The 11,709-nt window shown below is 51.5% G+C and overlaps 1 protein-coding gene across 9 annotated transcripts in view; it reads left to right on the top strand.

Annotated features, from left to right (window-relative positions):
* The window catches only part of PIGG (phosphatidylinositol glycan anchor biosynthesis class G), a 40,961-nt gene that overhangs the window by 18,012 nt on the left and 11,240 nt on the right, over window positions 1-11,709 (top strand). For 4 of the 9 annotated variants that reach the window (XR_007477056.1, XR_004480864.2, XM_004265203.4 and 1 more), the window contains 5 exons: window positions 52-264; window positions 4,275-4,492; window positions 4,652-4,933; window positions 6,161-6,618; window positions 8,912-9,103. Coding sequence is in view for 7 of the 9 variants with exons in the window: in XM_004265203.4 (XP_004265251.1) it covers window positions 52-264; window positions 4,275-4,492; window positions 4,652-4,933; window positions 6,161-6,618; window positions 8,912-9,103 (1,363 nt within the window). In the remaining 2 variants the exon portion in view is untranslated. Of the gene's footprint in view, window positions 1-51; window positions 265-376; window positions 423-4,274; window positions 4,493-4,651; window positions 4,934-6,160; window positions 6,619-7,655; window positions 7,856-8,911; window positions 9,104-11,709 lie in introns of those variants that run through there. The other 5 variants (XM_033419678.2, XM_049709197.1, XM_033419680.2 and 2 more) reach the window with 5 other exon arrangements.

Below are 11,709 nucleotides of genomic sequence, written 5' to 3'. Positions count from 1 at the left end.
CCATCACATGTGTCCTAGGGCCTGTCACTCAAGCTGTCTTCTTTTTTCTAGGTGACGTCAGACGTCCAAAGTATATTCAACAGACTGATCTGGCTGCAACACTATCAATAGGGCTTGGTCTGCCGATTCCAAAGAGCAGCGTCGGCAATCTTATATTCCCAGTTATAGAAGGAAAGCCAATGAGGGAACAACTGAGATTTTTACATTTAAATACAGTACAGCTTAGCAAGTTGTTGCAGGAGAATGTTCCATCATATAAAAAAGGTAAGCCACTTAGCAGCTGCTAACATCTCTTATGCTGTGTGTGTGTTTCCATCGCGCCTGATGTCCCCGTGGTGTGCACTACAGCAGTCTTTGACTGTGTGTTCCTTTTCATTAGAACCCTGACTATCACCATGAGCAACACCCACAGATGCAACCATGTAAGTCAAAATCTTTCATAAATTTACTTATTCAGCAAGTGCTGAATTTTTTTCACTAAGTTCCTGTTTGGCCAGGGGCTGTTGGAAGGACTAGAGACACAGCAGGAGGAGAGCTCTGCCCTCGTGGAGCTTATCATCCAGAGCGGGGGAGAGAGGAAAGCAACGACAGATGTCAGATAGTGATGGGCACCTTAGGAAGAGGCTCAACCAGGGAAGGGTGGGGATGCAGGTGGGCGAGGGCCACTGGGGCAGGTTGGCCTGGGAGGGAGCCTTGTGGCAGACGCAGAGTCTTGTGGTGGGGATGTGCCTGCACAGTCAAGGAGTGACCGGGGGCCCGAGTGGCTGGAACTGGCAGAAGGCAGAAGGAGACGAGGGCTGAGGGCTGAGGGCCTTTTGAACATTGAAGGGGTTCTCACTTCCATTCTGAGTAAGTGGGGAGCTCCTGCAGGGTGTTGTGCAGAGCTGAAACCTTCCACTTGCATTTTCAGAGGCTCTCTCAGGTGCCCGTGTGGAGGGCTGTGTTGTGCTGCAGCAGAGCCAGGAGGCTGGTGCGCTACTTCAGTGCAAGGGGAGGGAGCGAGGGCCCAGGCAGTGGGATCCGGGACAAATGGTTGGTTCTGGATCTGCTTTGAAGGTAGGATTGGCTGATGCACTGGATGTGAGGTGAAGCAATCCAGTGACATAAGGAACAACTTGGGGTTTGCAGCCGAACACTGAAAGGATGCAGTGAGCGTCACTGAGGTGGGGAAGGCTGTGGGAAGAGCGGGCTTGCAAGGCAGGGTGCTTGTGTGTATGCTGGGGGGCTGGGGCGGGGTCAGTGTCCACGAAGCCAATAAAGAAAGAATTTCAAGAAGGAGAGAGTGAGCATGTGTGTTGAATGGGGTTCGAGGTAAAATAAAATGAGGAATTGAGGGGACTTCCCTGGCGGTCCAGGGGTTAAAACTCCACACCTCCACTGCAAGGGGCATGGGTTCAATCCCTGGTCCGGGAGCTAAGATCCCGCAAGCCACGCGGCGTGGCCAAAAATAAAATGAGGAACTGAGAACCGTCCGCTCATACGGCAGGTGAGGTCTCAGCAACTTTGCTGACAGAGCGGTTCACGTGGAGACAGCCTGGCTGGCGTGGGTGCAGGCGAGGACCAGGGACAGGGCAACGGTCTGGCATCTGAGGTGGATGGGGCCCGAGCAGGGTGTGTCCTTAGTTTTAAGGACTGCGAGAAACTAGAGGTGTTTATATCTCTTTTTTTTTTTTTTTTTTTTTGAGGGTGTTTATATCTTGGTAGGACAGCTCCCCAGGACCATACTTTCAATCAGTTTACTCTGACCCATCCAGGGACGTCAAGGCTAATGTTTGACGCTGGGGCTGGGGCTCGCTGGGAAATGCAGAGGAGGTCACCTCCCAGTTTGAGGCAACATTTGATGGGATGTTGGCAGGTCTGCCTACTTGAAGTGGTGGGGTACTGCCCAGTGGAGTGAACGCCTGTGAGTTTGTGGGGAGATGTAAACTGACCTTGAGTTGGTTGTGGAAGACACACCCTGCCATCGGGGAGTGGTTGGGAACCAGATGTCCTGAGTGGCAGGAGGGCATGGGGAGCACAAGCTCTTAGATCGTGAGACAGCCCGGCCAGCAGCTCTGTCAAAGGTGAGGCCCGACCACTGTGCACGTTTCAGTGCAGACCAGAGGCAAATAGCGTATGAGTTTGGTAGCTTTTGCAAATCCGTTGTTGTTGGTAGTGTGTGTCCTTTCTCCTATACCAACAACTAATAAAAATGAAACCCAGGGCTTCCCTGGTGGCGCAGTGGTTGGGGGTCCGCCTGCAGATGCAGGGGACGCGGGTTCGTGCCCCGGTCCGGGAGGATCCCACATGTCGCGGAGTGGCTGGGCCCGTGAGCCATGGCCGCTGAGCCTGCGCGTCCGGAGCCTGTGCTCCGCAACGGGAGAGGCCACAGCAGTGAAAGGCCCGCGTACCGCCAAAAAAAAAAAAAAAAAAAAAAAAATGAAACCCAGAAAACGGTGGGGTCGTTTGCTTATTTCAGGGATAGCAGGGTAGGGAGGATTGAGCACTGCAGTGGCTGTGGCCGTAATGAGCCTGTGAAATGAACAGAGGCCAGTCCCCGGAACGAGAAAGCACCCCCAGGGCTTCACACCCCCATCCAGGATGTCAAGGCCTGCCATGATATCCACCCCAGTGTGATGCAATTCGCTCGTCTGACCACTTTTTGGTCGTAGTGGGGGCTGTTATCACCTTTGGACCTTTGCGTGTGCTCTTCCTACTGATTGGATGCTGTTCTACCTGTTCCACAGGTTAGTTCCTGGGCATCCTTTACATTTTAGCTTCACTGTCAGACCTCCCTTGTCCCCCACACTCAACCCCATTCTTAAGTCAGTTCCCTTTCCGTTACCAAGGGTCTCTCACCATTCCGTCTATAGTATATTTTCCCTCCGTAGTATTTTTCACTATTTGTAGTTTCATGCATGTGTGACAACCCTGCTGGATCACAGACCCACATTGTCAGGACCTATTCTGACGCATCTAGCATGTAGTCAGTGTTCAGCCCATTTTTCTTTGGACGCATGCACAGGTGCGCCCGTGTCTCTGGGACTCTAGGCGGTGGGGTGCAGACACAGGTGCCTCCGTGTCTTTGACTTTGGGGTGTAGCAAGTACGGGTACCAGCTTGGATCCAGACCTAGACCCCAGCTCTCACCTGCCTGCCCATGAGCGGGTGTCTGAGTTGCCTCCTCTCTGAAATGGGTGTCTAACCTTTCCAGTCCCATAGATCACTGGGAGAGGACCTGAGTGAGGGCTTAGGGTCATGCCTGCCACCAGCACTTGGTACAGGTCAGCTGGCTCCAGCAGCAGTGGTGGGGCTGCAGGCATCGGGGCCCATGCTCAGGGGTTGTGCCATGAGGATGCTGGGCTGTGATCAGGGAAGGCAGGGTGGGGGCACTGCTGGTGGGCTGGGCCAAGGCCCCTGAAAGGCATGGCCCAGACCACCTTGGAACAGCTCTGCTTGAAGTTGAAAGAGCATGTTAGGTACCAGGGAGTCTCGGGAGAGAAGTTCTTGCTCAGCCGACCAGCCGAGTTACAGTTGAGTCTGGTCCAGCCCTGAAAGGAAGGAAGGCAAGACCCCTGGCCTTGGGCGGCACGCCACTGTCGTCCCCAGTGGGGAGCCGGCTGCAGCCGGGGCTGGGCTCCATCCATGAGCCATCACGCAGCCCTGGCTTTATGTCGGCCATGGACCATTCAGCCGGTGTGGTGCATGGGAGACATAGCTCAGCGTTGTGGTAGGAGGGCTGGGAGACTGCCACCCCTTCCCAAAGAAGACTGGTGAAGAAGGGAAGCAGGTGAAAGAGGGCCGCTGGCAGTGAGAGGCAGGAGGGGCCGGCCTGCCTCGGGAAGGGGCACGCGGTGGAGCGGGTGTCAGGCCCCTGCCTGCCCCGTCCTCACCCAGAGCGTGAGGATCGGAAGGATTTTGTAGAACTGAGGGCTCTCATGCAGTGCATTCCTGGGACGTTTTATACTGCACCTTGAGGAAGAAGAGTGGAGAGAGAGAAGGGGGAGGAGGCGGCAAGCGGGAGGCGGAGAAGGCGGGGCTGAGCAGCGGGCAGACGCTGCTGTCCGTGGCGTGCACCGAGGGCTGGCGGGCAGGAGGGATGGCAGAGGACAGGCTGGCTTCATCTGCTGTTGGGGTTTTACCGGAGGTGTTGGCAGCCACCCCCACCCCCGGAGTTCATCTTGGTTAGGTGTCAGGCTCTGCCATGTGCCGTGAATAACTGAGCACTCTGAGATTACAATTACACACGTGCGTGCATGTCGGTGATATGTGTGTGTTGCCTTTTCTTCTCAGCAGAGCCTGGGTTTGAGCAGTTTAAAGTGTCCGAAAGGTTGCACGGGAACTGGGTCAGACTGTACTTGGAGGAGAATAGCTCAGAAGTCCTTTCCAACCTGGGAAGCAAGGTTCGCAGGCAGTACTTGGACGCGCTGAGGGCCCTGAGCCTGTCCCTGAGCAGACGAGCAGCCCAGTATGACGTCTACTCCATGGCGGTGGGGACCGTCCTGGTCCTGGAGGTATGGCTGCCTGTGCAGTGTCGCGGCTCCGCTGTTAAACTGGGCACCTAGCTTGGCCGGGATTGGGTAGTTTAAAGGACGTAGAAAGTTTCTAGAAAAGCGAAGGGAGAGCCCCCTGCGTGGTGGAGTCGCGGACGCCACCGCTGCTTCTTGTTGCAGGTCCTCGCGCTGCTTCTGCTCAGCGGCCCCCGGGCACTGAGCGGCAAGGCCGAGCTGGACGTCCCTCTGCCGTCGCCCGCCTTCTCTCTGCTCTGTTACCTGCTGCCCCTGGGCCTCGTAGCGCTCCACGTCACCGTGTGCACCTCCGCAGGCAGAACGTGCTACCTGTGCAGCCTCCCGTGGCTGACGGCAGGCGGAGTGATGGTGCTGATTTCCACACTGCTCTGCGCAGTCCTGTCTGCTCTCACCGGGATGTTTGCCGGCAGAAAGCGTCTGAGTAAGGTAAGGCCGGCTTTCCAGATAGGCTGTTCTTGTTCCTCCAGCTGATGAGACACGGGTTAAGCCCCTGGTGCGTACCAGGCATGGTGCTGATGGGAGCCGAGGAAAGGGCCCACCCTTCATGGGAGCCGACAGGACGTGCTCACAGTGGCTGGTCTCCCGGGTCCCTGGGCATCCCAACTTGACACGCTCAGACCTGTGCTATGAGGTCTCATGCCTTCCTTCTCAGTTAGAAAGACAGGGTCCCTGGCGCTGTAACCAGGGGACTGTCCAGAGCGGCTGGCACAGAGGGACAGGCAGCTGGCTGACGGGGGGCCAAGAGGAGACAGACCCCGCCCTCATCCTGCCTCATAAAATGCAGTTTCCTCTTCTAGACTGATGTTCTCCTTTAGAATTCTTGCAGCCTTTGGCCTCTGACACCTTCATTCATCAGCTGCTTGTGGTGGCAGGGTGGTGAGAGAGAGGTGGGCAGTCCCAGTTGGTCCACAGTGCCCAGAGCCCGAGGGACCCAGTGCAGTGACTCGTCACAGGGCCACAGACGCGCCCCCCAACCTGTGTGGTGTCGTTTACCACACGTATGTCTCCCCGCTGGAGCATGGGCTTCCCTAGAGCAGTCTGATTCTCCAGGGCCTGAGCAGGCTCACAGTATCGAGCTCTGTCATGTACTAGCTGCACGCAGTTAGTAGAACAAATATCGAGTAGTACTGAATGACGGCCATGGAGTCCTCATTTTACTTTAAATGCTTTAAATTAGTGTATTTACGGGCTAGTACTGTGATGCCAACTGCTGTAATGGAAACTCTCTGGATTTCTGGAAAGTTCTTGGAGAACTTAGGTGTCTGGTTCGGTGGAATACACCCTTGGGGCTCTTTGGTTTCCAGTAGCAGGCAGTGGCTCAGAGGGCAAAGACAGGCTGCAAGGAGGGTCCGGCCTGGGACTGGTGGGCAATGCTGCAGGCTCCGGCACTGCTGAGACTGCTTGGGTCCAGACAGCTTCAGTCTTCTTGTCACTCAGCTTAGGACTTGCAGTCCGGGGAGGACCGCCCTGCTGTTTCCACGTCCTCCTGGCGGTGCTCGGGGGGACGGGGAGTAGTGGGTGCCGGGCGTGAGGGACAGCAGGTGTCTGTCACGGCAGGTTAGGTTCTGTGAGCGAAAGCTGTAAGCTCGGGCAGCAAGAAGATGATGTGCTGTTCAGATTTTTCCCATATAAAATACATTTTCCTTTTTACAGAATCCACCTCAGTGCAACTCAAGGTGGTCGGAGTTAGATCTTCTCATCTTGCTGGGGACCGTGGGCCACACGTTGAGTCTGGGCGCAAGCAGCTTCATCGAAGAGGAGCCCCAGACGTGGTACTTCCTCGTCAACACGCTGTGTCTAGCTCTGTGCCACGAAATCTACAGAAACTGCTTTCTGGGAGACGACTGTGCGCCTCAGAGTTGCCCGCACGCGGGAGAGGACTTTGACGGGGTCGCAGCGGCCCCACAGGGCAAGAGCCCTGGCCCTGACGTGTGGGAGCTCGACAGAGCGTCCAGGCACCCCTCTCCCCTGGGAGCGCTCAGAGGCCCTGAAAGGTGGATGATGCTGGCGAGCCCGTGGCTGATTCTGACCTGCTGCCGGCTGCTTCGGTCACTGAACCAGACGGGTGTGCAGTGGGCCCACCGGCCTGACCTGGGGCACTGGCTCACCAGGTGAGGGCAAAAGCCGTGGCCTCAGGCCAGACCCTCCGTAGGCCTGTTTTTCATATTCAGGATAGAAATGGCATTTGAGATCTGAAGAAATAGAAAACTAACCCATGATTTGACATTGAGAGGTGAATTTATTTGAGGCTAGCTTGATAGTTTGGTTTTTTATCGCTGAATCCTTGTAAGTGTTCATGTTTGAGAACCTGTGAATTTTAAAATGATCACTGCAGCAGGATGTAGTTTGTCACTCGCTGCCCTGTCCCCGCTGGTGCGAGGCTGGGGTGACAGGCTGGCAGGGCCTGTGCCCAGGAGCCCTTGGGAGAGTGGCTTTGCCTTCTGTGCTTCCGCCCTTCTCTCCCCGCCCCCAGGAAGGGCAGCTGCGTTGGCTGGAGCCTGCAGGTGAGCCTTCAGCCTCCTCTGAGGCCTCACACGAGTGGCTGGGAAATGTAGTAGAAAGTATAGCAGATACAGAGGATTGGAGTACAGAGAAGAACTAGGACAGAAAAGACCAGCATTTGGTCATATCATAAGTTTTACTCTCTGTCAGTGAAGGCTTAGAAAACTAAAGTATGGGAGCAGTGAAATGAAAAAGTGTTTCCAAGAGTGACAAGGGTCACTGTCGCATCGCTGGGAAGAGCTTCTGTAAGAATTGTCAGCAGGAAGCAGGGCTCAGGAAGGTCGTAGACACGTTCCTAAAGGAGGAAGTGGCAAAGGAGAGAACAGGAAGTGCTCACTCCTGCTCGTGATTCGGGAACTTCAGTTAGATAAGAATGTGCGGTTTTATACGTGATGAGGGAGGGGACAAAAACCCCGGCTTGGCGAGCACCGGGGAGTCCTGGGGCCACACACTGGCACAGTCCTTTTGGAAGATACCTGGAATTGTACATCAAAGGCCGTAAGCTTGTTTATTCCTCTGGCCAAATAATCCTCATGATAAATTTCTAGCAAGTGTTAACAGTACTAGCAAACCTTCGGCAACCATAGTAATCACAGGTAGCGTTTTTCAGGTTCCTGCTGTGTGCCCGCTCATTTCATTTTCACAGCAACCCTGAAGAGAGGGCGCTGGCCTGTCTGCACTTGGGGTGTGAAAGCAGAGGGGAGCTGAGGCAGCACCAGGCGGAGCCAGAGCACGTGAGGATGAGAGCGTGCTGGGGCAGCACAACGACCTCACTTCTTATTTTCCTGGGAAGCTGCAGCACTGCGGGAAAATCTGCTGATTTCCACCCACAGATGCACTAACATGGTGTGTAGGGATGCCGCCACCACCCCTGGCCCACTCTCCAGGGTGCAGCTGTGCCCACTCCTGGGTCTAGACCCTCCTCCAGCACACTGGACCCCCACCCCTTTCCATCAAGGGCGCTCCCCTCCTGCAGCACGATTCTCCCTGTCAGTTTGTAAAGAGGCTGCAGTTTCGGTGATTCCTCCTCCAGGGCAGAGCCTTTGAGAGACGCCCAATCACCATCTCTATGCTCCATTTTCCATTTGTGACAATTAACAATCCAGGATCTGCATGGAACATGCAGCTTACAGAGCAACAACAGAGGCCCCAGCGTGGCCCCCATCACCGTCTGCCATTCCCGGGACCCGTGCCCTGACACTGGCCTCCTTTCCTCTGCATCTTCCCAAGTTCGTCTTTCCGCGTGGCGTATACATGCCTCAGCTTAACGGCTCATGAACACGTGGGCTTTGTGAGTGTGAGCTGCAGTGACTAGCATGGGAAAGAGCCCTGCTTTCCCAGGGCTCAGCTCGCCGAGGTGGCAGGGAGCGGTGGGCAAGGGCCGGGCAGAGAGAGGGCCTGTGACAGCCACGTGCCCAGCCTCTTCACCAGGTCTCCCCGCCTGGGAGGGGGCAGACGCTCCTGCGTGAGTCTGTGTGCACTGACGAGTGAATGGAAGAGGACAGTGCCAGGATGTGTGCGTCTCCCGTGAGTGGGCACACGCTGGTAAATGTGCACTTTGCACACAACCTCTTCACCTGTGGTTGGGGAAAATGAGGCTGCCCCAGAAAGGGGGCACCAGGGGAGCCAGCGGGCAGTGTTGAATATATCGCTGCCCTGGCCAGTGCAGAGCTGATGGTAGCTACCAATTGTGAATGAGCAATGAGAGATTGGGTTAACGGCCCTTTATTTGTTCCACTTTAAGAACCTCTGTTTGAATTTAAAAAACAAAAAATTTTCTTTTTTGCTTTTCAGGAAAATGAGCTCTTTTTACTACAGTTCTTAGAAAGCCTCTTGGTGTAGACCCATAATATCGCTAGTTATCCTTGGTAGTAATTGTTGGCATTTTACATTTCATTTCAGCTCTGATCATAAGGCTGAACTGTCTGTTCTGGCCGCAGTTTCCCTCATCATGATTTTTGTGTTGGTTCAGAAGAGGTGCTCCCTGGCATCAAAAGTGGCCATGGCGTTTGGCCTGCTGGGCGTCTATTGCTACAGGGTGGCCATTGGAAATCTGCTGTTCCCATGGCAGCAAAACAACAAAGACATTTCAAAGTAAGTGTACTGGCAGACACAAGCACTTGTTTTTAGATCTGTTCTAATGTTTTATGTACTAAAAAATGCCATGCAATCTTGAGAACATTGGAGTTTGGTCTTTGTGAATTGTGATTTTGTCAACGGTTACTGACGATGCCTCCGTGAACCAATTCTGTTAGCCTCTTTTTTTGAAAGGAGAGAGACGAATAACCTGGAAGTAAGGTCACTAAGATTTATTTTTTTTTTTTAGTAAGGGGTTCTTTAAAAATAAAGAATTTAAAGGATTCAGTTTTGTTCCATCAAGAAGTAACTAGTAATGAGGATAATAACGAGTGGATGCTGCCTAGGAGTTGAGGGGTGAAGCATGCCAGAAAACCAAACTTTCCCATAACTTACGTGAGTTCCTGGAGCGGGGGCTCATGGTGATTGAATCGTCAGGACCACTTTTTGCGTGTCAAAGTGGCAGCTTTTTTGTTTTTAATGGTGATGTGGGCTGGGGTGGGCAGAGCCTGTTCTGGAGGGCTGTTCGTAAAACGTGTTAAGAACCTTGACTTTGTCCAACCCTCTGACTTGGGTGTCCTCTTCTAGAATTTATCTCAAAAATACAACCAGAGGTGAGGCGAGAGACTGGGATATGGGCATGCTCTCTGAAGCATTACTTTACAGTTGCACAGAGTAAAAAACAAGGTAGTTGGCCAACAGTAGTGGGTAAGCCTCGGAGTTATGGTTTTAGGTCTTACATTTAAGTCTTTAATCCATTTTGAATTTATTTTTGTGCATGATGTAAGAGAGTTGTCCAGTTTGATTCTTTTAAACGTAGCTGTGTAGTTTTCCCAACACCATTTATTGAAGAGGCTGTCTTTCCCCCATTGTATATTGTTGCCTCTTTTGTTGTAGATTAATTGCCCATATAAGTGTAGGTTCATCTGGGCTCTCTCTTCTGTTCCATTGATCTATGTGTGTGTGTGTTTGTGCATTACCATACTGTTTTGATTACTGTAGCTGTGTAATATGGTTTAAAGTTAGGGCACATGATACCTCCATCTTTGTTCTTCTTTCTCAAGATTGTTTTGGCTATTTGGGGTCTTTTGTGTTTCCCTACAAATTTTAGAATTCTTTGTTCTAGTTCTGTGAAAAACACCATTGGTATTTTGATAGGGATTACATTGAATCTGTAGATTGCTCTGCATAGTATGGTCATTTTAACAGTATTAATTCTTCCAATCCAAGAACATGGGATATCTTTCCATCAGTTTGTGTTGTCTTCAGTTTCTTTCATCAGTGTCTTATAGTTTTCCAAATACAGGTCTTTTACCTCCTTAGTTAGATTTATTTCTAGGTATTTTATTCTTTTGATGCAGTTGTCAGTGGGATTGTTTTCTTAATTTCTCTTTATGATAGTTTGTTGTTAGTTATAGAAATGCAACAGATTTCTGTTTATTAATTTTGTACCCTGCAACTTTACTGAATTCATTGATGAGCTCTAGTAGTTTTTTGGTATTGTCTTTAGGATTTTCTATGTATAGTATCATGGCATCTGCAAACAGTGACAGTTTTATTTCTTCCTTTCCAATTTGGATGTCTTTTATTTCTTTCTCTTATCTGATTGCTGTGGCTAGGACTTCCAATACTATATTGAATAAAAGTGGCGAGAGTGGGCATCCTTGTCTTGTTCTTAATCTAGATCTTTTCACCACTGAGTATGATGTTAGCTGTGGTCTTATCGTATGTGGCCTTTATTATGTTGAGGTATGTTCCCTCTATACCCACTTTCTAGAGAGTTGTTTTTTCTTTTTATCGTAAATGGTGTTGAATTTTGTGAACTGCTTTTTCTGCATCTATTGGGATGACCATATGGTCTTCATTCTTCAATTTGTTAATGTTGTGAATCACTCTGATTGATTTGTGGCTATTGAACCATCTTTGCATCCTTGGGATAAATCCTGCTTCATCATGGTGTGTGATCCATTTAATGTTTTGCTGAATTCGGTTTGCTAATATTTTGTTGAGGATTTGTTACCTGTGTTCATCAGTGATATTGGCCTATAATTTTTCTGTGTGCAATATCTTTGTCTGGTTTTGGTATCAGGGTGATGCTGGCCTCATAGTATGAGTTTGGAAGCATTCCTTCCTCTGTAGTTTTTTGGAATAGTTTGAGAAGGATAGGTATTAACTCTTCTCTGGATGTTTGGTATTGCTTTCCTAATCAGAGAAAGAAAAGCAAGTGTTATCCTCTCTAAAAAGGTGTCAAGGTGAATTCTGAGGGCTATGGCCCAGTTGTTTGGGTAGCTGAGGGGCACAAGGACCACACCTGGAAACAAGACCTGTCAACTGGTGTGGGACGTCAAGGTGATGCCAAGGGCCTGGCTGAGGTGATGGCAGAGTGGCAGGCCTTCACCTGAGGCAGGGAGGTCAGGTGGGGAAGGGCATGGTGGGGAGACATCTTAAAGACTGTTCACTTCAAAGTCTGAGACTCTGGGCAGATGTCAAGGCTGGATGTCACATGTGAGGGCGTCCAATCCAGGGGTGTTTGTTTAAATCTCAAAGTGCAACACATGAATAAATTCCTCTTTCCTCTCGGATACACCTGATTTCACTTCAAGACTTCGATGACTTCCTTACCT

This window comes from Orcinus orca, chromosome 4 (assembly GCF_937001465.1).
Source record: "Orcinus orca chromosome 4, mOrcOrc1.1, whole genome shotgun sequence".
Classification (NCBI taxonomy): Eukaryota; Metazoa; Chordata; class Mammalia; order Artiodactyla; family Delphinidae; genus Orcinus; species Orcinus orca.
Note: the sequence above shows the minus strand (reverse complement) of the source record. Positions and strands in the feature narration are given on the sequence as shown.